General features: G+C 41.6%; 4 protein-coding genes across 4 annotated transcripts; 2 read left to right on the top strand and 2 right to left on the bottom strand.

The window, feature by feature from the left end:
* Nucleotides 1-470: 470 nt before the first annotated feature.
* rspry1 (ring finger and SPRY domain containing 1) lies at nucleotides 471-14,012 on the bottom strand. Its single transcript, XM_034535356.1, has 15 exons — nucleotides 13,481-14,012; nucleotides 12,375-12,995; nucleotides 9,763-9,815; nucleotides 8,398-8,510; nucleotides 7,312-7,438; nucleotides 7,084-7,142; nucleotides 6,702-6,768; nucleotides 5,826-5,957; nucleotides 5,589-5,704; nucleotides 4,965-5,108; nucleotides 4,770-4,881; nucleotides 4,381-4,483; nucleotides 4,002-4,154; nucleotides 3,101-3,205; nucleotides 471-2,956 (listed from the first exon to the last, which is right to left on the bottom strand). The coding sequence occupies exons 2-15, from the start codon at nucleotides 12,770-12,772 to the stop codon at nucleotides 2,860-2,862; spliced, it is 1,779 nt and encodes a 592-aa protein (XP_034391247.1). The 5' UTR covers nucleotides 12,773-12,995; nucleotides 13,481-14,012; the 3' UTR covers nucleotides 471-2,859.
* A 2,033-nt stretch (nucleotides 14,013-16,045) lies between these two features.
* On the top strand, nucleotides 16,046-17,712 carry anapc13 (anaphase promoting complex subunit 13). Its single transcript, XM_034535088.1, has 2 exons — nucleotides 16,046-16,399; nucleotides 16,811-17,712. The coding sequence occupies exons 1-2, from the start codon at nucleotides 16,301-16,303 to the stop codon at nucleotides 16,934-16,936; spliced, it is 225 nt and encodes a 74-aa protein (XP_034390979.1). The 5' UTR covers nucleotides 16,046-16,300; the 3' UTR covers nucleotides 16,937-17,712.
* On the bottom strand, nucleotides 17,160-19,555 carry LOC117732261 (lathosterol oxidase-like). Its single transcript, XM_034535087.1, has 5 exons — nucleotides 19,313-19,555; nucleotides 19,037-19,169; nucleotides 18,778-18,878; nucleotides 17,906-18,034; nucleotides 17,160-17,633 (listed from the first exon to the last, which is right to left on the bottom strand). Exons 1-5 carry the CDS (start codon nucleotides 19,520-19,522, stop codon nucleotides 17,364-17,366), a joined length of 843 nt encoding a protein of 280 aa, XP_034390978.1. The 5' UTR covers nucleotides 19,523-19,555; the 3' UTR covers nucleotides 17,160-17,363.
* Nucleotides 19,556-24,868: 5,313 nt separating this feature from the next.
* Nucleotides 24,869-26,288, top strand: LOC117732336 (metallothionein B). Its single transcript, XM_034535227.1, has 3 exons — nucleotides 24,869-25,388; nucleotides 25,510-25,575; nucleotides 26,055-26,288. The coding sequence occupies exons 1-3, from the start codon at nucleotides 25,364-25,366 to the stop codon at nucleotides 26,144-26,146; spliced, it is 183 nt and encodes a 60-aa protein (XP_034391118.1). The 5' UTR covers nucleotides 24,869-25,363; the 3' UTR covers nucleotides 26,147-26,288.
* Nucleotides 26,289-26,457: the final 169 nt, after the last annotated feature.

Raw genomic sequence — 26,457 nt, 5'->3', positions numbered from 1 at the left:
GTGTGGACCAATTGTCTTCATTTATTTATATTCGACGGACATTACTGAGACAAAGATTGCCTCAAAAAACTCAGCAATCCCCTCGCTTCCTTTGCTGGAATTTTACTCCAATTAAGTAGTTAGTAGTAAAATATAATCTGCTTATTACGATCGTTTGTGTCAACAGTTGAAGTATTTGCACCTTCCTTAGTTGTAATCCTTAGTTTACAATCTTTCACAAAGTATTGTCTGTGAAAATACAAGTATACGAATTTATATCTCTCCATTGCACCTTATTAACTCTGCTTCCTCCCCGGAGTCGTTGTGACTTCACGTCTCATAGGGTCCATTGGACCTGGAGGTGTCTGATGCCTGGTGAATTGGCCTCTCGTGTTGGCCCCCCCGCATTTTGTTTTTTGAGTATCTCTCCAGTTATTGAGACAAAAGAATATTTGAGATGTAAATAAACACCACTCAGTCAGACAAAAAGAAAATATCACATGGACATACATTTATTACAAATATCACAATCCAGGACACAATAATTCTTCAATCACATCTTTGGGAACTCTGGGGCAAAATTCCTTTAGATGGTTTAAATACGATCCACAATTTATTCTTTACAATCCTGAACTACATCTCTAGCCGTAGAGACAAACATAATTTCTCTCACCTGCATGTACAGTACTAGGTGCTTCAGGAAATACAAGATAGCAAACAGTGACCGGACCAGTCTTTAGTCACCAACTGACAGATGCATGTAAATTACCTTTTAGAAATCATTCCAGTATAGTCTGAATGATTTTACAGATCCTGTTCATGCAATTTGGTGGAGTAGTAACTATTCATAACAATTTGACCAAATTCAATTCTAAATTATTCATTGTGATAATTTGAATTGTCACCAGATTTCTTTTCAACTAATTGTACAAATGAGTTTTCCTTTAATCACAATCTCTCATCACCTGTTTCCAAAGTACAAATGTCATTTAGTCAACCCAGAGAGGCTTCAAGTAAAGGATGGACAGAAAACTAGAGGTTCTTATAAAAGGAGAGGGAGAAAGATGGAGAAATGGCTAAATGAGAGCAGAGCGATGTAATGTTAAGTTATAAAAAGCACACATAGGGTCGCTAAAATGTAATCAGGCTGAAAGATACATTTGAAGATATCCTTCCAATCTAAAAAAAACAAAATATATTTTGACTAGATCCATTCTTTATGCTGCGATTGGTAGCAAGGTAAACATACCATGTTATTCTGTTCTGAAGCTCACACTCTTCTGGTCATGCGAGCTGTGTTGCAGGTAGTTGGTTTGCCAATTCATGCCAAGTATTTCACTGCCAAATAAGACCCAAAATGACATGTTAAAAATGACACTGGAATATTTAGTTAACTGATATTTTGGAAAATGGATTCACTTAAAACATTTCACATTTGTTTAAAGCAATGTACCCTTCTGCTAATACAACACTGTCAATCAACAAAACCTGTTGCGCTTCTCAAACAAGTTATTACATCAACAATTACCATCATTAATAAAACAAAATCAAATCACATCTTGAGGATTCAAAATAGTCATCTTAATACAGACGACTATTGTCTGTCATAAGAAACAAACAAAGACATACGTACTCAGTAAAGCACGACTCACGGTGGTGCGGCATTAGAAGTTGTTGCCAAATTGTTAGCACCAATCAAACAATCCCAGATAATTTCTGACGGTGGTGGAAATTCAATTGTATATTTCTCCCTCACCGGCTCTTCAAATATAAGCACTTATAATTGGGGAGAAAACATCTGATTTCATTTACAGATTAACTTTCTCTCAATTCTTATCTCTGTGTAATTCATGCTGTGTTTGTTGCATACATGACCGAGACTGAGGAAATATCAACATCTGAGAAGAGACAATAAAGCACAAAAAGCAGCAGGGTCAGATGTGTGAAAAATCACTTATTTAAATCTTTTTTTCACTGGTTGTCAAACAATAATTTTCCGTTAACGTTCTCTGTGGCGTCACAGCTGAAGTCATTACTAACATTTGTAAACCAAATCAGAGAACTCAAATATTGGAATTGCTTCAGCCACTTCAAAAGATTTCTGACATCAAGAGTAAAATCTGACATTTTACAATACAAGGTCTTTTTTCCAAATGACAAACCCTACCAGTGGGAAATCAATCAGAGAAAGAGAAGCTGACCAAAGGATAGGTGTTGGTATTACCTTGAGAAAAAAGAGAACGAAAATGCTACCTCGACAACACCACAATATCTACACCCCAAAACATGAAAGTGAGATTCATCGCAAATGCATCTGTACCTTGTGTTTAATACTGTGTGACAGGCTGTGATCCTTGCTGTTACGCAGCCCTTTCAGATCTGCAGACGTGTGCATGACAATGAGGGGATTAAATAGTAGTAGCCTGTGGGCTGAAAGCACAGAGGGATCCTCATATCCTAGAAAGGATGTCTGATAACTACGCAGGGGCTTGCAGATGAGATTGTTTCCGTCTGTAATCTCGGTAAAATTGTTTCTGCTCCTCATTTTGGAAATAAACGCCGTTTATAGAAAGTTGACGATTCTTGGCCCCCGACTCCTGCAGTGAGTTGTCAGAAGGATACAAAATAAGGAGATGTAGGCAAATTGGAGAAAGCTCCTGGGGATCCAGTTTAGGTTTAAATCCCCCTCTCTCATCTCCTCATTTCCCCCGCTCCACCCCTCCATCGTCGCTTCCTCGTACCAGAAGACACAGTTCTGGCATCATCACAACACTGTGGCACCGTGCTCGTAGCCCCGCTGAGTGGGAGGGGATTAGAGGAGGAGGGCGAGGCTGTCGGGCTTGTGTGTCTCTCCTTGCTGGAGAAGGGGCAGGAGGTTTGTCAGGAGACATGTGCAATGAGTCTGACGCGGGTCTGGATGTCCTGGCGGCACAGGGGGCACGTCTCTAACTGTAAGGCACACTCCATACACATACCACTGGAGGATAGGAAGGAAGATTTTATTATCCATTCATAGACAGAAGAAAAATTGACTTGGGCATTAGTCCAACTAACATATTATGTATTACTTAATAGTTTGTGACTTTTAAGCAGCGTTTGTCCACAGCAGATGTACACGTACCCATGTCCACATGGCCGCAGCTCCGTGTCAGCCATGACGTCACAACACAGCGTGCAGCAGTTGTCTCGGATGCTAACCTGCTTTAGTAAGGCCAGACGCCGGTGCCTGTGAAACACACACACACACACACACTTGTTTTCTGCGAATATATACTTATTCCAGTTCTTCACCTAGTTTGCTATAATTGTATACTCAAGCTTAATATGTTACGGCTATTTATTTATTTTTCTTGCTTCAATAACAAGTACACCTTTTTTTAATCCTGTGAAAAAAGAACTGCAATAATTCATTTTTGTTCCGTCAGACTTCTTAATTCCGCTACGGTAATGTTCCAGGTTGTGTTGTTGCATATAATTAGGATTGTGATTGCGATTTAATTTTAAGCTTCACAAAAGATGTTATTTAATACAGGCTAGTAGACCCTTCAAATGGCAGACTTGTCAAATTCTGTTGCAAGTCAAATTAATAGTGCATTACATTTCAGTGTTCCACTGCCAGAGTATTGTGGATGCTGGGTCACTGCCAGGGTTTACTGGAAACCCTAAACTAAATAGAGCCAAAACTAAGTGCATGCCAAAAGACGGCTCTGTTGCATTGTACACATCAGACTGTAAAGATGATAAGTGACCCTCTCTTGTATAAATATTGTTATATTCCTTCAAGTCGTCCTTTCACTAGTCATTATATTTTCAAAAGTCTAAAGAGCTTTAATGCAGCCATCAAACTAATGAGAGATCTAAATCATCTAGGTCCTCTGGAGCGACCCCAAAAGGGTTGGACGCTGTGTGCAGACTAATGATTCGCTAGCCAGGGGACAGTTAGGTAAGACAACAGCCGTCCCATATTCCAAGTCTATTTTAGACACTAAATATCCCTCTGAGGACCGGCTTCGATGCGTTACCTGGGTAGGATGATCTTTTCACTGGGCAGCAGTGAAGCAAAATCGTTGAAGGTGCTGAACTTCACAGAAGGTGGGTGACGGAAAGGCTTGGCCCCAAAGTTGAACTCGCACTGCTGGTAAGACATGAAGCTGGCTGCTGCAAAGAAACCGGACCTGATGGACACAGAAGTGAAGGAAAGACGGGGGTTAATTTGAGAAAAGGGACAGAAGAGAGCAAAGAGATTAAAAAAGTACAGGAAAAAAGGGAGGAAGGACAGAAAGAGAAAGGAAAAATGTGTATGAGGAAGGACAACAGTTGAAACCAGTTAAAGGACAAAAAGAATTATCAAAAGGTGACAGATAATAAGGAGGTGACTATGTGTGTGCGTTTGTGGCTTACGTGGCTGAGGAGAAGACCTGTTTCTCCGGCGGCAGCTGATGTCCGTTCAGATAGAAAATCATCTGCTTCTTGCTGAGGTCCAAGAGGAAGCCAACGACATCTCCTAAACAGGCCCCACACGCAGAAGAATAAAGTCTTGGCGCGCTGTTATTACTATTATCTGATACTCCGAGTGGGAGGTTAATCAGATCCTGGCACTGACAGCAGCGTGTGGGCGCTAAAAATCACAAAAACACCCCAGTGAAACTAAATAAGATGAAGCAATTTCTGAACAAATAAGTTGGCTATTTTAAGCGGGGTGTCCATTCACTTTATAATGTTCACTGAGAAACAAACTTTCTTTGACGTAAAAGGTTGAGAAACAGAAGTCAAGTGTGTGAACTGCATACCCTCCTTCCAGCAGGGGTGAGAGTGAGGTTTACTGCGAGCGTTGTACCAGATGAGCTGCCTGCAGCCATCATACGCACACGAGTATTCATCGTCGCCTATCCCATAGCCCTCCTGTAAAAGAAACACTAAATTATGGGACTGTAGACAATCTGGATGTGGATGAGCTGAACAGTACAGACACTGAAGAGGCATACATGGTTGAGGAACTTGCTATCCTTGGTGGCCCATCCAATTTGCATCACGCCTGATGTAATGACCGTCACCTCGTAGTACCAAACGCCCGAATCCACGCAGAACGTGCAACGCACGCTCTCAAAGGACGAGGCATCGCACCGTGCCTGAGGAGGGGAGCAGAGGGAGAGAACATTCAGAAATTGTTTACATTTTAAATACACAGGTGAAAAACATGTATATCAGGCTAATGAGTTGGAACTATTAAAGTATTAATGTTGGAAAAGGTCACACACACACACACACACACACACACACACACACACACACACACACACACACACACACACACACACACACACACACACACACACACACACACACACACACACACACACACACACACACACACACACACACACACACACACACACACACACACACACACACACACACACACACACACACACACACACACACACACACACACACACACACACACACACACACACACACACACACACACACACACACACACACACACACACACACACACACACACACACACACACACACACACACACACACACACACACACACACACACACACCACACACACACACACACACACACACACACACACACACCTCTAGTCCAGTAGGGGAGATCTTGAGGTACTCGCTGACATCATTGCTGTTGAGCATGGTGTTGATGTTGGTGAGGTTGACCTTCTCGTAAGTGAACTGACGGCCAGCTTTTAGGACTGGACAAAGAACGACAGAGGAAGCATTCTCACATTTCAAATGCCTACTTGAAGAGCCTGAAGCATGTGATCCAACCCAAACATACAATGTCGAAAAAGCATTGCGGCTACTTGTACTCACACAGGTTGTCGAGACTCCATTGTGAGCAGAATCCAACCTGCCTCTTCAGGTAGTCAGGATGCTCTGCCCACGACTCCAGGACCGCGAGTCGATTGCTGATGCACGACTCAGACACCGTCAGCTTGTTCTCACCTGAGGGCAAAGAGATGCACCAGGCACGTGTGTTAAAACAGGCACTAGATTAGACTAGACACTAGACACACAACTAGACACTAGATTCTGTGGCAACGGATGTCCACACACAGCGTGTTACTCCCATCCTGCCTGCTTTCCTCAGTGATTCTTTAGCGGTTGTAGAGTCTCGCTGTGTCCATAAAAACATTGAGATGAATGTTGCATCTCGTTTCCAAAGTGTGCAACATAGCGCGAAAGCTCTGATTCTCAATGACTGAGAACGGGCGCAAATTATTGGCAAAAGGAAAGTGTGAATCTGCTTCGTGATTCAGTTCATCCTCTGAGTTTGGCGGAAGAAGAAGCCTAATGTCAGACTTTTTACAGACAAATCATAATGTTGAGAATTGAGTCGGAAATGTCCAATTATTGAGTTTGAAATGTCCAATTATTGAGTTGAGTTATCAGCATCAAGTCATAATCGTTCTTGAGAGAATGCATTCACGCTATGCATTCAATAATTAGTTTTTTTTCCCACCCCTATAACCCTGGTGGGGACTTCAAAGAGTATTGTTAAATGTAAACTATCAACAAGGAAGATGTAGAAGGCAGAAGTTGAGATGTGCCTTTTGTCATGGCATTCCTTTGATAAGGGCACTTAGTTTCATCTCTGTGTTTTGTTTTGTAAGGAAGTCACAAGATTTAAACTGACTCATCATGAATCTTGAATATGACCTGGCCTGAAAATCCAGCGAGTGAACTCACTGGTCTGGGAGAACTTCTCCAAAGCGATGAGAGCAAACAGCATGACAGTAGGGTGGGCTTCAGAGCTCTGGAGGAAGATGTACAGAAAGGATCAGCAGTCTGCAACATTTTCTTTCATAACACTACAATAGTAATAATAATAATAGATGTCTCATATAAGTAGGCCTTCTGTTGGACGGACGTTGAATGAAACAAAAGTGGTTGAGCGTTTCGTAACTGACAATGACACAATGCCACTTCACTTTATTGACTGTGTAACCATCACTCTGTATTTCTTTTAGGATAAACTCTATGAAGAGCATCGATCTGCATACATCTGTCAGCTCATGACTTGGGTCACTGACAGTTAAAATGTATCTAAAATGTGTGTGTGTGTGCTCACCAGGCTCTCTAGAAGGTACTCAAGGGTTCCAGGGCTCAACAATCCAATACTAGCCGGACCTAAAGAAGAAACATAAAGAAATTGTGTCAATAAGTCAAAATCACAAGGAAAAAGTATGTTTGAATGTCTACAAGTACATAGCGAGCAAGTAAACAGCCAATGGAAGTGCAGAGCAAAGAAGAATGACTCAAGGATTTAAAGTATCATGTGTATAAATGTGGACTTTACCAGCCAGTTTCTCTGCCAGGCATCCCAGGACAGCTGTGGTGTTTCTGTGTTTAGCAGGGTTGAGAGCGTCCTGTCGCGCTACAGTCGAACTCAGACTCAACATGTCTGACAGTTTCTGGAGAGCATCCTGATGGGAGGAGATGGAGCAGTTACTCTGATGAAAGTCACATGAACACAGTTTCTACCAAACAATCCAAACGTTCGCGAGAATGGAGAAATTAAAAAGGAAAATTTCAGTCACAATGTTACCAAATCCATACAGGATTGTGATGGGAATTCTCCATAAAAAAGGTAAAGTTACAAAGTATTACATTCAAGTGGGGGTAAAAGCACACACACACACACACGCATCACGCTACTGCTAGCAGTGATAAAGCACACCAAAAGTAAATCAACTTTATCAACAGAGACAAAGTGTTACTGATGCAGCAGACAATGTCTTCCAACTGCAGAGCTTCAGTGCCAGCCAGCACTTTTATACTTAAAGTTAGAGTCCACCTGCAGGCAAGTTTTTATTTAGTTTTTGTAGCTGCTGGTGTGTTTGAGGCTTTGCATTGTAAATGTGAAACCTGCCAAATATGTTTTGTTAGGTGGAGCATAATTCTGTTCAAATACTGGAATGACTACAGAGATCATACTGTTCAGAGTTTCATAGTGCGTCCTTTGTCCTCAGGTTACTTTGGACCAGGAGGCAGGGGGTCCCAAACAGATTGTATTTGTCCAAAGGGAAAAGGAGGTGGTGTGGGGGAATGTGGGGGGAGCAGAGGCCAAATGAAAACAATACATGTGATGAAGTTACAAGCCAGTTCCTCGAGGTATAAAAACAGCTGATCATGAGAGGCTTCTAGCTGTGTCCCATCATACATAAATGGAACCACCAAAATACAGAAACGGCCATGGGAAAGAGGAAGACAAATATATATATTTTTTTGTTGTTGTTATTAGACCTGGGTTAGTTTTGAGATTTCACCTTTTTCCTCAGGCTTTGGGCCGTTTTGGGGTAAGACATTCCTAGGTTACAGATCATATCATTTTCACACTTTAAAGTCATTCCTTCCGTGTCATACACACTTATTTGCCACTAACCTTGGTGGGCAGGGGACACTCATCCAACAGAAGGGTTATCACTGCAGGGCCAAGCGGATCGTCCAATGGGATCACTCGAATCAGAGACTGGACAACCTCCAGCCAACCGTCATCTGAGGGAGAAGAGAGGAAATTATTATATTGAGACTCAACGGATTACATTGATCTGACCATTCAGATGGTTGTCCTGTTCTTTCATTATAACAACACACACTTAAAAAAGGAATTAGCACTATTAGTCCCAATGAAAACAGGTAACTGAACCGTGCTGAAATCACTTTGAGAGACAGACCCCTGGATTATGACTATAAACTGCAGCATAAATACTAAAAAATCCATTTCCTGTCCATTAGATGACTCAATAAGAAACTAACACTTATTAAAGCCTCTGCCAACTGGCTGATGAATAATGTAACATCGTAGCACATATCCGCAGAAAATGACTGCTGCTTGGCTGCCTTCAGGGTTCAGTGTCTGCAAGCTAAGACCCAACTCGGAGGTTGTTGAGCCACTCAACGGCAACACCACGCCATGTGAGCATCAAACACAATATGAGCAAACAAAGTGAATTCAAAAGGCCACCACAAAATGCACAAACACACACAGTATGAGAGCATCATTCACCATTAGCACCAAAAACACACACCAACTCAAGCTTTGAATAGACACAAATCCCAGTGAAAGTCAGCCCAGTCAGTAGGTAGTGAGCAACACATGATGCTGCAGTGTGTAAGCTTGGGAGTGCAGGTCTTTAACATCTCAAAACGGTGTTTCTCCGTGACAACAGAACACAGCTAAACCCTAACTAATTATGCTTACTGCGATACCTGCTTTTGAACAACACGTATCAATGGCGATTGAGAGAGACACAGACACACACATCGTGGAGAGAGTATCAAAAGAGGCTAAATAGGAAAAAACATCACTGAACGGAGAAAAATGACTGTGACTGTCTGCTGCTTGCAAAGCTACTGTAATATCACTGCCTCAGGAGTTCTCAAAAACAACCCACCAACTCAGCCCAAGGGAGATAGGACAGCATATTCAGAGGAGTCTAAATTCCTGGGACTCCTCACCACTGGCAGTAGAAATTACTACAGTCCAGCAGATGGTTCAATTTCAACCTGAAGAAACTCTGAAGTATTGTGCACAAGACTAAGATCACTTTGTCAAATTACTCTGAGGAGAGCTAATGTTCCTACATTTCCCATTTAATTACCTCCGTCTCATTACAAAACACAGGAAACATGTTTTTGCATTACATTACGTCACATTGCTTACCATATCTGTATTATTTTAACTGGATGAAGGGCTGTTTAATAAGTCCATGCCCAGTGAGTGAAGGAGTGTGTTTTGTGTCCTTACCAGTCTCTGCCATCTCGTGCAAAGTGATCATGGAGTAAGGGGGTTCTTGGTCACTGAAAAACAGAAGTTTGGACAGAATGTGATAAGAACCTGTTTCTCACATCTTTTCATTTTACCTGAATGCTCTACATCACAAACATTAATATATGCGTTTCTTTATGACACTGATCACTGCATATGAAACATTATCAAACAAATGATCCGTGCCTCTGTGCGCTTCTGTGATAGCATTAATGGCTATGGACTGTAATGTTATCCCATGGAGAGAAAGGAAGGCAAGTGTAAAAAAGATTTACTCCAGTGGTTGTTGTTTTTGATGATGCTGCCATTACTGTTGCTTGTCATGGCTCGTCCCAAGCTGAAAAATGCTTTCATTAATATAGCCATGACTTCAGCGAACTCCTCAAGATTGATAACACAACTAAGAAATTCTGTAACTCAGTTTTCTTTCATTTAGGAGTCAAATGTGAACGCATTCATGGAAATGTGTATGCATGTTTCATACAGGGATGGAAAATAATTTAAAAGGCAGTGGTTCAAGCTGCAGTATGTAGCAGTATTATCATAAGTGATTTGTTTTGCTTTATCCTGCAACCAATGTTTTATTATTTTAGTTTGTTGACACACAGATTGTGTACAATGCAGTTCTATTAGGAGGTGAAAACTGAATAGTTTATCAACTGTCAATAAATCATCTGGCTACTTGGGATAATAATCATTTAGGCTTTAAAATGTCTAATAATATGTCATCTTAACATTGCTTTGCACCGAATCCAGCACAAACTATAGTTTCAAAAAAACACTACAAATCGACAGCTCTCTGGTCGAGAGTCAACCAAGACTGACGAGCACAGATGTACATAATATCCACCATATTGTGTTACAACCGCCATAAATACTGAACCTCAGCCTTGATATTCAGTTATTGATTAACAAAGTTGGGTGAACTTGTTTACGTACGAGTCCTGATAAAATGGTAGTCTACAGTTGTGGACAAACTGTGCAAGAATAAATGACAATGAAGTGTACATTTTAAATGCAATACGCAGGCAGTTCAAAAAGTGGCTGAAAATGGTTTCTCATTAAGGTAGACGGAGAAGATTGGGCATACTAGCTGCTACTACGAATAGGACGAGACCCCACTACCTGTAATTTACATGGGCCTATTTTAGCAGTCATTATATAATTTCCCATATCAATCAGATATCCTTTCGCTCAACATTCTTCCTTCCCTCTCTCAAAGCCACCCAGATATGTGCTGATAAAACAGGTGAAAATCCCAACGGGTCATGCTGAACAGCTTTTCTCTCAAGACGAGGATAGCTTAAGGGAACAGGAGGATAAAGAAAAAAGTGCTTTGGCGTTTACGCAGGCCACAGAAATATTTCTACATCATCAAGAGAGGGAAAGCAGTATTAAAGGAAACTGACTTGCACAAAGTGCTCTCTGTGGATGATGAGCAAGGTTTTTCAGTCTGCTGACAATTGATCATAAATGTACAGAACCGGCTAATCTATTATATATTCTTGATGCATTGTTAAATCACGTAAAAAAGTTACTTTTGTCAGTTTGGTCAAAGGTGTTTTTTTGTAAAGGTTGTAGCCTTAAAATGTGTCAGTTTTAAGCAGGCTATTTTGTGAAATGTCTGATTTAGTCATGAATTGCCTGAAGCTGTGAATTTTAATATTAGCTTTAATTTATTGTGAGAAATCCTGGTTTCCATAGAAAAAATAATCATACATTACCCTGTTACACTTACAGCAAACCACAATAAAACATTCAACACTGCGTAGACTACAAAGATGACATCAGGGGAAGACAGAGGAGGTGTGATTTGTAAAGCGAGGTCACCTCGTTGTTGAGGATCTGCAGTAAAAAATGTACAGGACTGAAATGGCGATATGAGCGTAGATATATTTTATATATCTAGAGACAGGTGTGACCAAGCCAACACAATACAACATGAGAGCATCTCTCACAGCATCCATTGCAGTACCTCCCACGAGGGACTTAAAGTAGTGTTGCTGGGGTTTCTGCACAAAATATTTGACTGTGCCGTTTGTTCCAAATAAATAAAGGACACAGGACGTAGTCATCTCAAAAGGCGTGACTTTACCATGTTTACCATGTACTCCTTCAAAAAGTCGTGAATGCGATGTGTGTTCGTGACAACTAAACAACCTTGTGTGATGCGTCTGCTGGAAGACAGCAACGTCTATGACTTTCCTGCTCTAGAGGGCATGAGATCAACTGAGCTCCAGTGTCGTGAGTAGTTCCTGTGGAGCCAGTGATGATAGCATTTCACCCCCAATGCTATACTTGATCCTTGTGTTAATTTATCTCAATTTATGAAAACAAAAAACCCGATCAAGAAGATCCACGTGCCAAGCCAACACGTCTAGGAAATATGCTAGTACACCTTGATTTCTTTTCCAGAGCATAGCACATTGAATTACGACTACTAAAGTATCTAAACGTAAATAGGGTTTTTTTGTTGGCTGTTCGTCTCATTGAAAACTATAGAAAACTCTTTATAAAACTGTACAGACCGCTCTGACTCTTCCACCCATCATCTTTATCTCTATAATGTCATTATTCTTATGAACACTTACTTGTCCACCAGTGTCCTGATGACAGCCAACGTGTCCAGCACCAGACCGTCCACGTTCTGCTTCTTCCGTCTCGGCTCATGGGGCCCTCGCCCTCGGCGTGGCGGCCTGACTGGGTCCCTGGGTCTACTGCTACGTGCCTCTCCACCATCAACGCCTACGCCTGGACCGTGGTCCACTCGCCTAGCTTGTCCCCGGGTTGCCCTCGACGACCCGTGGTGATGATCTTCCAAGTCACTATCCTCCCGGCACACACAGCTATTACCCATGGTTCCAGTGCCGGAGACCACACTGGCAAGGGACTCCCAGAATGGAGAGAGGGAGTTACAGGAGGAAAGGAAGAGCAGAACCCTTGCGAGGCTTCTGCACGCACAAAAAGTGATCCAGGTGGCTACTATCATATCATTTGGCAAGCTTGGTTTTGAGGTATTCTTGTCCCAGTGGGCTGAGTGGGGTCAACGTGAATGATCATACTGTTGCCAAGCAGAGATGTGGGATTGGTTTTGGAGTAATAATGACAAGTCAAATAGACCAGGAGGGGTCAGGTGATGCAACGGAAAAACAGCGTTGAACATCATAGACAGCCCAAGGCTCCGGCCCAGTTCTCATCCAGGGCTCGCATGGCTGTGGACGCAACACAAAACAAAACACGAGTGAAATTCAAGTCTGTTAGAGCAGTGCGTGTAATGGTGTAGCAGCTGGTCGTGTTTTACCAGCAGCAAAGCTGTAAACTAGCCGAGAATACACACATCGTGGGATAAATGGGACGCCTCGGAGAAATAAAATACTGAAAAGTAGAATACAAAAATAAATAAATAAACATTGGCCTTTTAGAAGTGCATCTTCCAAGCAGAGCGGCTACTACATTACGTCTAACATGAGCCGTTTGTCGCTGTGCCGTGTACAGAGACACCGTATCCTGAATCACTGAGACATTTAAGAATTGTTGATAAACAAGCTATTTTCATTTAGGTTAGCTGGCTAGCAAGCTAGCCACCCACCTACCAGGCATTGTATCATTAGCAGTTCATTTTGAGGACCCCAAGTCTCGCAAACTCATGTCGTCAGTAAACTAAAATGGCTCAATTTGAACCCAAACGCCTACTTACACTGGAGAAACGGCAGCACTCAAACTCTGTGGACCCAAGTAATTCATAAAACAGAGCGCTAACTAGCAGCTAACGCTCCGTGCTCCGGCTAACCGGCTATCGGTTGTTAGCCCGGGTTCCTCCCGGTCCTCCTGTCACACTACGCGAGGAGCGTCGGTCTGCGCGTGGAGCTCTCACGCGGTTTCGGTACAGCGGCACGTTCACATGACCCGTCCGTGTTCCTCAACACAGCGCCACTCAGCTCTGAAACAGCGCATTCGTGTGGCTAACAGCTCGCACACATTTTAACGAGGGTTAGCGGGTTGCTAAGTTCCGTAGCGTTTGCAGCTAAACGGTTGTCCATCATCAGCTGTGGCTGCGGAGGCGCGGCTGGGGGAGGAGGAGGGTTTTCTGGGGAAGAAAACGTCAACAGACCCTTGTTACCCTTTTTGTTCCAATCTTCCTTTCATCGTCCGAGGAGTGTTGCTTAAGACATCACTGTATTTTGTTTTGTGTAGTTTATTTCTGTACCAATGTCGTATGTTTTACGACAGAGAGAGAAAGAGGGCAGGAGGCAGGAATACACGCAACAAGTTATCGCAAATAAAATGTGACATCAGAGGGGAATGCGCATAACGTTAACTACATTAGAGAACAGCGCCAAACAAGTCCGCTTCTACAATTGTTTTTAATGGAGGAAAATAAACCAACAAGAACATAAATTGTGTGAATGCACGTGAATGCCAGAAGGCGACTTTGCACGCTCACCACAAGTCACAAATTCAAGAAAAAGTAGAATATTTTCATTTTAAAAGGCACCTATGAATACAAGGTGTCACCTTTGAATATATTTAGTCTATATTGTATAAGAATAATTAAATCCCATTGACGTGCTTGAACAATAGTACAACACAGAATAAATGTGACATTTGCAGTGGGGATAGTTTCTGCTAACTTTACAGCTATGACATTGAATGGGAGAACTATATGGATCAAGAGGTTCAATTTCCCCAGGTGTATCTACATTAAAAAAAAACATAAAAACATGTATTAACACTTGAATACAGTAGTGTAGATCGGGGAATAAGGAGAATATGACAGAGGGACTAAACCCTGAATTCACTGATATCCGTTTAAGAAGTAGCTGATGTCTGAAATTAATAATTTATCGATAAGAATGAATAATGAATAACCTCATAGGCTCTGACCTGATAACATAATATAATGCTCTAATAAAAGAGGGTATTGTTATCAAAGAGGATAGATGTGCACACATTGAGGCAACGTGTTTATACTTCCACTGATTGACTATTCTAAACTAAAACTTCTCATGAATTAAAAAATACCACTTCAATAAGTCAATCATGCATTTATATGGTGTGATGTAAATGGGGACAGTCGTACACCCTGCTTCGGTCTAGGGCAGTATTGAAGGAGTTGTCACGATACATCCCGCTCTTGATCAGGGCTTTGGTGAATACGTGAGACTTCGGGTGGAAAGTACACGGTGAGCTTTCAAAGGTTGGAGGGAGACGTCCATATTCATTGGAGGTGGTCCTGTACAATAGATTCTGGGGCTTTGCCCGCAGCGCTGGCCCTCCGTCCTTGACTGCTGCAGTCATCATGCAGGAGAAAACTGGGTTTCCAGGGTTGACACATGTTTTTCTATTTTCCACTTGATGCTCTTGGGAGGCTGACATCATTGCAGTGCCTACAAAAAGAAACTGACATCAGAATCCACAAACCACAGCTTTAGTACCAGATTATATAAAACCAAGCTAATGTTGGATAGATGTTCAGTAAAACTGAGCGACTCGAAGGTTTTCTCTCGTTTTGTTTACCTATTACGAACAGTGACGTCAACATCAATAGGTGAAACAAATGTGTTTGATGGGAATGACAATAGTTATATAAGGATGAGTCTTTAATACTGTAAACGTGATTTACGAAGAGACAAGTTACAAGCACAGAGCTTCGCTTTCATGTTAAAAGACATAAGATTGTCCCCACTCTAAACGTGTCTCGACTGAACTTTATGGTGCATGTGCTAAACTGATGTTATCACCGGCTAACGTTCAAAAGTAGCATCATCACCAAATGCATTACTCCCCGAATCAAACGCTGCAGTTCCCATTAGGTTTATAATATAGTTATTATATGTAGTTACCTTCAAGGCTGGGAACCAACACAACGATTTGCGATGTCTTCCTCGGAGAAGAGAGATCTGGTTACCAAGGAAACCAAAAAACATTACCCGAGATGGCCTGTTATTTTTATTATATTCATTAACTAATTGGAAACTGTAGTCTGACGCAGTTAAATAATCTTCTCACCAGGGTCCGTTTAGTAGTTACCTAACGTTAGATCTTTAAACCACATCGTTTTGCTTTTAAAAATACAGAAAACATTTTACTCGTATTCATCATTCATCATTATGAATATAATATTAATCTATGTCATATATTATTATTATGTATGTTAATATTTGTATTATTATTATTATAGTTATTATTAATTTACTGTAACTGAATCGACCATTTTAATATCGCTAATCGTCAATTTTCCGGTGTACCTGAAGGCATCATTGTCGACATCATCACCAGGCGTCCGCTGTTTCGTACAATTACCGCGTCTGTTTTGCTCAAACGGCGAAGCTAAAAACTAGAAACTGAAATCCACTAGAAACTGAAATCCCCCCGTATTCACAGACTGTGCTTAATTGTGTGTCACTTGCTTGGTTTTTTGTCGGCTTACTTTTTATATGTGTGTGGGTCGCAGTCACAGTTTGTAAAGTGTTGCTGTTTGCTTGCGGCTAACTCGGCCAGGATTCCTGCTCAGAGGATGGACAGTGAAATCCAACGAGATGGGAGAGTGCTGGACCTCACTGATGACGCCTGGAGGGAAGACCGACTGCCCTACGAAGACGTCACCATCCCTCTAGTAAGTGCTGAACAAGCGGATGCATGTTAGCATTCGCAGCAGCTTTTTAGAGTCTGATCGGAGTCCCCATTTTTTGAGGACATGTTACTCAAAGACGACCGTTACTGTCAATTCAGCTAATTATATTAATGACAGACAGTATGGTCCCCCAGTGGAGGTCATGACGGGGCACTTCCTCCCAGTCTTAAAACATGGCCCATACAGTATTTTAGGGAAATGACACATCTAAGGAAGCTTGTTGGGAAGCAGCCTCACGTTAATGTTCGCTCATATTGGGTGGCACTTCAACTTCAGGTGAAATCCAGTCAATTTGATCTGATCTCAGAGAATTGTTTTGAGAGGCTCACAGACTTTCTAGTAGAGTGAAGTACTCCTTTTTCATGGCATCTTTTCCCTCCGTTTCCCTGTCAGACTGAATTGCCAGAGGCTGAGCAGGACAACGGAGGCTCCACAGAGTCTGTGAAAGAACAAGAGATGAAGTGGACAGACCTCGCCCTGCAGAGCCTGCACGAAAACACACCAAGCACCGGAAGCTGAAAGACTAATCAGGAATCCAACAGAAATAGAAAGTGGACACTTGAGTCTTTTTTGCATTGTATTTTGAATGATTTTCATTATGTTCCAACTAAGCTGAAATTATGGGAAATGTATTTTTGCTTCATTATTGGGTTTGTAGTCCTGACAAATATGAAATGTAAAAACACAACTTGGCATCATTGGAAAAGAGTTGCATTCTAAGATTTCCCTTTTTTGTGCAGAATTCAGAAAGGGAAGGTTGTTGACATTCATTCGTATTTGCTCTTACTCTCTTTGCTTTGGTTCTTTTGAGCTAAAGTTTAGAAAAGCTCTGTTGAGAGTTGCTGGTGGCTGGTTTTGCACCTGATAGCACTGTCTAAGGCTGAGGAATCTCTGTGGGAACGTTGTTGGGGAAGTTTGAACCAGTATCCTGACTGTATCTCCGCCATCACTGGGTGTGTGCAGCCTCTGCCATGAGCTTGTAAACATGGTCATGTGGCCCCTTCCCCACCAGGGCTGACGGGTGCCGGTAGGAGCCCCCCAGGCGATCCCAGAGCGTAAAGTATTGTCCGTAGTTGTAGTTGAAGAAAAGATGATGGTCTACGTGGTGCGCAGCACCGTTGATCAGACATATCAGGGGGCCGGGGATGCGGTAGTCTCCATCGTGTATGGAAATGGTCCAGATGTTGACAAAGACAAAGAGTGCGAGGTAGACCACCTGAAATTTAAATATACAAATGCCATTTAAAAACTGTTTGGTTAAGTTTACATCAATTAATAAACTTTTTTGAAATTTATAGCTTTTTTTCATTGCTACTTTTCCATCAAATGTCATAAAAATGTGTCCATGTGCAGCTGGACCTGAAATAATAAGTCAAGTCTTAAAATTGTGAAATATGCAGTGAAGCTTGTTTAGTCCTAATAATTTGCCATACTGTAACTCAACCTAACGTCAAAGAGTTTAACATCGAGTGTCGAGCAGACCAGCACCTTGTGGAGGGGGAAGATGAAGGGGTAGACGTGATAGGGTAAGCTCTGCAGGAAGCCGTCCAGTGGGTGGAAGGCATGGCTGGCAAAAGGCGTAGGGATCTTGAATATATGGTGCTGCTTATGCAGGTGCTGAGGGATGGGAACAAATGGCATTGTAAATATTAGAACAGTTTTTAGTGGAAAAAACTATTGCAAACAAGATAAGATCTAGAGCCAGAACCAGGAAGAATGATGATGGAAGATATGTTGCCTATACTTGTATTTATTCAATATTGGGTTGTAGATCAGTTGAACCCTTATTTCCCAAAAATAAACAAGTCACATTTTCACATTCATATCCACCACCAAGTAGGTCATATACAACATTACTTTCCTAACCTTTGACAATTATTATTTTTGTTGGCCATGTGGGCACACAACATTGACATTATCAATATGTAACATGTTAGCAAACATTAGTCTTATTTAATAATGGAGTTATGGTTGTTCCCACCTAAAGAATGTGATATTAACTCTCCTTTTAGCTCTGCTTTGATCTCCACCAACAACTAAAGGAAACATCTGGCTCTTTTGCCACTGCATGCTTCACGTGTTTTGACCTGCTAGTTGTTAACTTGGCTCTTTAGCAGTAGTGTAAAGCGGGTTTGTCGCAGCTTTTTCGCCAAAAGCTGCTGCTGAAAACAAGTCGATGAGAAAAACAATGAAGTGAAAGACGCTACAATGATCTGCTGAGCTGAGGGGAAATGCAGAGTAAGATGATCATTTTCAGTGTTTTGGGGAATATGAGTGACCCTTCTCAAATTCGGTCATTTGGTTTATTACAAACAAATATTGTTTAGGAGCAATATTAAAGCCATAATGCTCCAGCTCACCTTGTAGATATTCTTATGGTGCATGGAGCGGTGTATCCAATAGATACACATGTCAGTAAAGAACAAGAAACCAGTAATGCTCAGGAACATCCCAGGCCAGCCTGAAACAGAAACAACCCAGTAAGACCATGGATTTCAGTGGGACTAATTGTTTTATAACCTGTTTCAGCAAAAAAAGAAATATTTAAGTGATGGTATCAGCTAACCTCCAGTCAGTCAATTGTGAGTTGAACCCGGTTTCAGGTAACTGTTGTCTCACCCAGAGAAGAGTCGCTGATGTTGTCATAAAGTTTGCCGTGTCCCTTGATCTCCAGGAAGAAAATGGCCACGGTGGGGAAGCTCATCCAGAAGATGGAGACCGCTGATAGTCGAATCTCTTTTCTTATCTGGTTCTGTCGTTGGATCACACACAAAGTTAGGATCTGGGACAAGTTTGCTTGGGAATAGTTGTCTTTTGTTTTCATAAATAATAAAAAAAATAGTTAACTAATAGTTTACACACCCCAATCACTGGTCTCCCCATGAAACCACTTACCTTGATAAACTGTGGGTGTTTCATGAGCTTATGGTCAAACACATAGTAGAAGTTAAGAGCACCAAAGCCCAGGTAGATCAGCACTGCTCCCAGGTTGGTCACCACCCACAGGCTGAGGATCTGACGCAGAGCCCCGTCCTCAGGCCACGAGGCCGGGTAAACATACAGAGTGAAGATGTAACTATCAGCAATGTTTAGCACGTGATCCATGATCTCCACAGTCTGTGAAGAGAGCAAAATGCACTGTAGGATTCAAACTTGTGCTTAACCACCATGACAGCCTACTAAAGATGTGCGTGTGTTAGATGTTCTGTTTCTTTGTGAGGACTCTGTAAAGGCTTGTCGATCCCAATCAGAACTGGATGGCTTTGCAAATTAAAAGAAGCTGCGGATACTTCGTCCATGCTTTGAGCTTATGAACCATTTAAAAAACGTCTTACTACTACTGAGGCCGCGCACAACATATAAGAGACACACCATTAACAAGTTTCCAGAAAAGATATTTTTAATTGAACCAAATTAAACCAAATTAAAAGGTGAACTGAATAATATCAGCTATGGTAAATGTGCAAGACAAACTATAAAGTTAGACAAGGGCAACATAACAAAATGAGTCAAAGAAGAAACAGAGGGAGGCTGCTAGTAACAGTCGAGGCCAACTGGGAACATCAGACCCAGGTGTTCCCAGGCGACCGGAGCGATCCCCTGCTACTGGGTATATGTGGAAAACATGACGAACAGATTGGTAAGGGAGGGCAGGGTCGGCACATGCTGTAGATTCTGGAAGTCTTCCTTTGAGACTAGCCTGGATGGGCAGCTTACCTTCAACATTAAATGAGACAGCAAGGTGAGAGGGAAAAAAAGGTAATTTTCAAGACAATTAAATGAAACCACCTATAGAAATTGCCACAGTCCCAATGCAAGCCACTATACCTGTGCCATAACAGCTCAAAATGCTCCCATGTCCTCTTCTTCAACCCCTCTATTAATGCAAGTGTACTTGTTTGAGATGGTTGCTTGTTCACTGGACTCAGCACCTCTTCCCCCGGATGCAGACGGCCCCTTAATTACAATCTCCCCGTAGAGTCCAAGTGCCAAAGACTCTGTCAAGACTTCATCATCACATATCACCTTTGAATAATAAACAATGATCTTTTCTTTATCCGACTGGTCTCTCCTGATTTAACTACAGTGGTATGAAAAAGTTTGGGCACCCCTGATCATTTTAAAGATTTTCCTTTATGTATCATTGGTTGTTCGGAACAGCAATTTCAATTAAATATATCATATAGCAGACAAACACAGTGATATTTAAGAAGTGAAATTAAGTTTATAGGATTTACAGAAAGTGTGCAATAATTACTTAAACAAAAGTAGGCAGGTGCATAAATTTGGGCACCCTTGTTGTTTTATTGATTTGAATACCTTTAGCACTAATTATTGGAACACCAAATTTGTTTGGTAAGCTCATACACAGGTGAAGCCAATCATGAGAAAGGGTATTTAAGGTGGCCAGTTGCAAGTTGTTCTCCTCTTTGCATCTTCTCTGAAGACTGGCAACATGGGAGCCTCAAAACAACTTTCAAATGACCTGAAAACAAAGATTGTTCAACATCATGGTTTAGGGGAAGGATACAAAAAGCTAGCTCAGCGATTTCAGCTGTCAGTTTCCACTGTGAGGAACATAGTGAGGAAATGGAAGACCACAGGCACAGTTCTAGTTAAGGCCCGTAGTGGCAGGCCAAGAACAATCTCAGATAAGCAGAGGCGAAGGATGGTGAGAACAGTCAAACTCAACCCACAGACCAGCTCCAAAGACCTACAACATGATCTTGCTGCAGATTGTGTCACTGTGCATCGTTCAACTATTCAGCGCACTTTGCACAAGGAGATGCTGTATGGGAGAGTAATACGGCAGAAGCCTTTTCTGCGCCCGTGTCACAAAAAGAGTCGCTTGAGGTATGCTAAAGCACATTTGGACAAGCCAGCTTCATTTTGGAATAAGGTGCTGTGGACTGATGAAACTAAAATTGAGTTATTTGGACATAACAAGGGGCGGTATGCATGGCGGAAGAAGAACACAGCATTCCAAGACAAACACTTGCTACCCACAGTTGCATGTGGTGGTGGTTCCATCATGCTGTGTGGCCAGTGCAGGTACTGGCAATCTTGTTAAAGTTGAAGGTCGCATGGATTCCAGTCAGTATCAGCAGATTCTTGCGAACAATGTTCAAGAATCAGTGACAAAGTTGAAGTTGCGCCGGGGCTGGATACAAGACAACGACCCTAAACACAGCTCAAATTCTATCAAAGCATATTCATGCAGAGGAACAAGTACAACGTTCTGGAATGGACATCTCAGTCCCCAGACCTGAATATCATTGAAAATCTGTGGTCTGTTTTAAAGCGGGCTGTCCATGCTCGGAAACCATCAAACCGGACTGAACTGGAGATGTTTTGTAAAGAAGAATGCTCAAAAATACCTTCAACCAGAATCCAGACCCTCATTGGAAGCTATTGGAAGCTATAGGAAGTGTTTAGAGGCTGTTATTTCTGCAAAAGGAGGATCTACTAAATATTGATGTCATTTTTCTGTTGGGGTGCCCAAATTTATGCACCTGCCTACTTTTGTTTAAGTAATTATTGCACACTTTCTGTAAATCCTATAAACTTAATTTCACTTCTTAAATATCACTGTGTTTGTCTGCTATATGATATATTTAATTGAAATCGCTGTTCCGAACAACCAATGATACATAAAGGAAAATCCTGAAAATGATCAGGGATGCCCAAACTTTTTCATACCACTGCATCTCTCTATCTAAAAAACAGAGTTAGTGGTGACGCAGCTACATATGTGACGTTCATGCAATACTTTTTCAGGACTTTCAAAAGAGCTCGCTGCACGGTGAATGTGGTTACTGCTGGTTAACTGACCTGCTTTAGGATGTCTGAAGAGTGTGAGTCTTCCTGCAATTGGATCCTCCTTCCTTCACGCGTGCGCATGTGTGTGTGTGTGTGTGTCCAGCATGTATTTGATTTGCGACAAAAAGCATGTGGCTTAGCGGAGCAAATTGTTAAACTGAAGAATGAAACACGGCCCACTTATGTGAATTCACCATGCAGTCCAAGATTAACAATTTTTCTTAGAAGCTGGAAGAGATTCAGAGGGGAACAGAAACAAGCGTTGGTGAAACCAGATCCACGACATGCTCAGCAAATAACAAGGAGCTCAGTGACAAGAATCACTCTTGCAGTCAGATCTGCTCTTCTCTGAGTTTGGGTGACATGATCTTTTGAAAAGCTTATTAATAGTTGTTCATAATTAGTTTGTTTTTAATAGTTCATGTGATTCCAAGTAAAGGAATGTGCTTCATCATACATACTATGACATATTAGATTATGTATATGAAACAAGTCAAATGAACTGATGTCTTCATCAGGTGCATTGATATTCACATCCATAAGTCATCAGAAATGGTATGACAGGAATTAAACCTTGCATTGCCTATTTTGAACAACCATCTGCTTTAAAGCTAAATAAAATCACTTGTGAGTAAGTCATCTTTGCAGTGCATGTTCCCTGCCCCACACTGGGTTTAGGGATCCAATTCCCCCTGAACTCTGCCCTTTACATAGACCATGTATAACCACACGCATACACACTGCAAAAGTAAGAAGTGTGAGTTTGATCAGGAGGAAAACTCATATTTATTCTCCTGTATTGTGGCTGGTCTGTATGTCAACACTTCCAGACGTGTACACAGCCATTGAGCAAGAAAGACAAGTGAGGCATGTGATCTCATCTCAACGCATCATGCAAGGAGCTCCTCTTTCCACTTTTTGTTTTGTATATTAATACTTATATTACTGAACATATATCCACACAAGTATATATATTTTGATGAGAGGTGACAATATACAGTGATCATGTTTTGGTTATGTGCTCCTTCAGCGTGAAAGTACTACATGTCATAAGTGCGTGTCATCCTTCACTTTCCCATTCAATAACTTCTAAATATTACAGTACATTTAAAGATTGATTGATTCCATTCACATTAGCTGATTCATAGGTTTAAACTAATCTGCAGCCAAATCAAGTGCAGGCTGCATTTTATTTAATGCGCACCCGAAATACAAACGGCATAAATACCTAACGAGGGATAGTTCTTAACTGTCCCACCACGGGGAAAGCCCCTCCTCTGTGAATATAAATGTGTCGATGTCTCCCTCTCGCGTTCTCTGACACAAACAGCACCTCTCTGTGCGGTGGGCAGCGTCTTCATGTCTTTTCATCCAGTGGCATGGGATTCATGAACAAAGTTTAAATGGCACAATCATGTTGTTTTTAACTTTAAAACAACATGATTGTGCCATTTAAAATTTGTATAACTTAAAAATGTTAAGACGAAATGAAGAATCAGAAACCAATGAACTGTTGAGTCACTGTGACAATCAATTTGTAATTGTGTTGATTCCGCTGACAATCAGAAATGACCGAATACTGAGTTTCACAATAAAGCCCAGGCTGTTGTAAAGTACACCTCAGGGTGCTTATGTTTCAGTATTGGTTGTGTTTCCCCTAAATCATCCAAAATATGTTTTATCACAGCGTCGCGCCTTCTCTATTTCCATTAAAAGTAGGCTAATTCACTTAAATTGAGTTAAATATTCAAACACAGGGGTACATGTGTTATGCTTGAACTACGTCTGTCATTTATTCATTTTCTGTCAGCTGGGATAGGCTCCAGCGCCCCGCGACCCTAATGAGGATAAGCGGTATTGAAAATGGATGGATGGATGGATATTGGTATATTTGCAGAATGTGTGATCCTATTTTTAACCATTTTACTCCCAAGAGGCACGTTTCTCGTAACGCCATGTAGACTTTAATTCATGTTTGGTGATTATCTTCTATTCATTGATATTATAGTTGTTTATCCCAAAAAAATTACAAAAAGTTGCACTCAGCTCTAAATCTTTTCTTTCATGAAGTGATTCACATTGGTCACGTCATCCCATAATGACAACTCATGCAGTGGAAAAACACCAACAGGATGGTGGCGAGCGCAAAAAAGGGACAATGTTGCCTTCAGGTTCCCGCTCCAAGCTCCGACATCCGAGAGCACTAGAGGTAAACACTCACATAACTGCGTTAATGTCTTCCAGCTAAACTTAGCAGAAGAATAGTAAACATGCAGCCAGCCACATGATAGGAGCCTACAGTAATGTTATTTTGCTGAAGTGAGTACACGTGTGATATATTTAGGATTCAAAACAACAGGAGAAGTACCATTATAGTCCAGGCTACTAACTAACTAAACTTCAGTTTCATCATGAAATTGTGATTATGGTTATTGACAGAAACCTCGCTGATTGTTGTGTAGTGTCTATACGTGTACATTGTCTCTGCAGTAGCTTATCAAACGCAAAAAAACTCGTGAGTTAGATATTTCCTACAGCACCCGGTACTTAAAGGCAGCATATTACATCAGCATATTTACTTTGCTCACGAGCGCTAGGTGAAACGGCCGTGTGCAGAGCAGCGCGAGGGGGAGCAGAAACCACAACAACACTTGTCAATTTGTTTGCACCGTGTGCACACCTACTGACAACAATAGGGAACAAGTGATGGGAGCAGCACGAATGGGAGGATTACACTGCTCTTGATATCTTGAATTGTTGAACCTCACAAAGACATGTCCATGACATAGGCAATGTTATAGGCTACCTGAAAACTAAACACTCCATTGATGAACTTCCGTGTATATTATACTGCTATAGCCTTGGTGTCGCGAGAGCGGGGCTTACGTAATGTTCAGACACCACAACAACTGTCACTGGGTCGATAAATAAGAAGTCGTGTGCACAAACCCCTTTGTAATCATCTCCTAGGTGCCTGCGAGCTGCGTGACACAATCAGTCTGCACCCGGTCCTGTTGTCTCGAGGACGCTATAAAAACGCCGCACATTCTCACATTTCCACAACACGGACTCGTCTGAGACTATCTACACAGCATCTCCACGCGAAGACACGACACCGACTGAAACATGGACCCTTGCGATTGCTCCAAGAGTAAGTGCTCTTCGTTTAGGTTTGGTCTGAACGTTTCCCCTGATGTTAGTTGTCTATTGTGTTTGACTATTTTGTCATCGGCAGACAATGTGAAGCTGATCTGTGCGTTTTTGTTTTGCAGGTGGCACCTGCAACTGTGGAGGATCCTGCACTTGCAAAAACTGCTCCTGCACCACCTGCAAGAAGAGTAAGTCAAATTACCACCTCGCTCGATTATGTGACGAGTAATTTATTCGATTCATTTCCATCCCTTCAGAGTGACCGTTGGATGCAGTTTGTCTTTTCCACCGAATTGACTACGATGTTATATTTCCTCAGCACTCTGAAATTACTAGTAACTTATCATTTTAAAAATCGTCACCCTAATTGTTTCTTGTATGTCTAAAATTGCCTCTTTAAATTAAATGGCAGCAACTGCCAGGTGGCTATAATTGGCTGAATGCATTTTAACAAAGGCGTACATAATCTGTTTAGGTGTATTTATAATCACTCAAATTGCCAGTTTTTCTTTTTTTTTTTTATATATATATATATATATATATATATATATATATATATATATATATAGTGTCTGTAGTGGAATTCTCTTTTTTTGTTTTTTATAGCCACTGATGAAAGGGACTTTCCTGATTTTAAATGATGGTTTATATGACAAATTTATTTCAGGCTGCTGCCCATGCTGCCCGACCGGCTGCCCCAAATGCGCCTCTGGCTGCGTGTGCAAAGGGAAGACGTGTGACACCAGCTGCTGCCAGTGAGGAGCCTGTAACATCAGCCCTCTTCTGCTCTTGGGATGGAGCCATGTGACCAACTTTGACTTGTGAATTGCGTTTGCAAATGTCTACAGAGAACTCTGTTTTGTATTTGTCTTTAATGTTTAAATAAACTTGTGTCCCCTAATGTGGATGTACTGTCTTGGTTTAGCTTGAAGGGGTCAAGTGTATAGGGTTTCAAGACTCTGTTTACAATGAACTGGGGTGTTGTGACTCAGGTGTGCTGCTGCAGTATAAAGTAATCTGCTCAATATCTCTCACGCACACAATGTGAGATGCAAGAAGCTGCAATTCTC

Source organism: Cyclopterus lumpus, chromosome 6 (assembly GCF_009769545.1).
Source record: "Cyclopterus lumpus isolate fCycLum1 chromosome 6, fCycLum1.pri, whole genome shotgun sequence".
NCBI lineage: Eukaryota > Metazoa > Chordata > Actinopteri > Perciformes > Cyclopteridae > Cyclopterus > Cyclopterus lumpus.
This window is presented reverse-complemented; position numbering and strand designations above follow the sequence as displayed.

Bases quoted from the DNA above. Each gene is read 5' to 3' on its own strand.
- anapc13 (XM_034535088.1), top strand. From the start codon at position 16,301: ATGGACAGTGAAATCCAACGAGATGGGAGAGTGCTGGACCTCACTGAT. The intron at 16,400-16,810 runs GTAAGTGCTGAA...TTTCCCTGTCAG, and splicing joins AAGACGTCACCATCCCTCTA to ACTGAATTGCCAGAGGCTGA.
- rspry1 (XM_034535356.1), bottom strand. From the start codon at position 12,772: ATGATAGTAGCCACCTGGATCACTTTTTGTGCGTGCAGAAGCCTCGCA. The intron at 9,816-12,374 runs GTAAGTGTTCAT...TCTGTTTTTCAG, and splicing joins ATCAGGACACTGGTGGACAA to TGACCAAGAACCCCCTTACT. The intron at 4,155-4,380 runs GTAAGCCACAAA...TGTGTCCATCAG, and splicing joins CAGGTCTTCTCCTCAGCCAC to GTCCGGTTTCTTTGCAGCAG.
- LOC117732336 (XM_034535227.1), top strand. From the start codon at position 25,364: ATGGACCCTTGCGATTGCTCCAAGA. The intron at 25,389-25,509 runs GTAAGTGCTCTT...TTTGTTTTGCAG, and splicing joins CCCTTGCGATTGCTCCAAGA to GTGGCACCTGCAACTGTGGA. The intron at 25,576-26,054 runs GTAAGTCAAATT...AATTTATTTCAG, and splicing joins CTGCACCACCTGCAAGAAGA to GCTGCTGCCCATGCTGCCCG.
- LOC117732261 (XM_034535087.1), bottom strand. From the start codon at position 19,522: ATGGATCACGTGCTAAACATTGCTGATAGTTACATCTTCACTCTGTAT. The intron at 19,170-19,312 runs GTAAGTGGTTTC...ATCCAACGACAG, and splicing joins AACACCCACAGTTTATCAAG to AACCAGATAAGAAAAGAGAT. The intron at 18,035-18,777 runs GTGAGCTGGAGC...CCCATCCCTCAG, and splicing joins ACCATAAGAATATCTACAAG to CACCTGCATAAGCAGCACCA.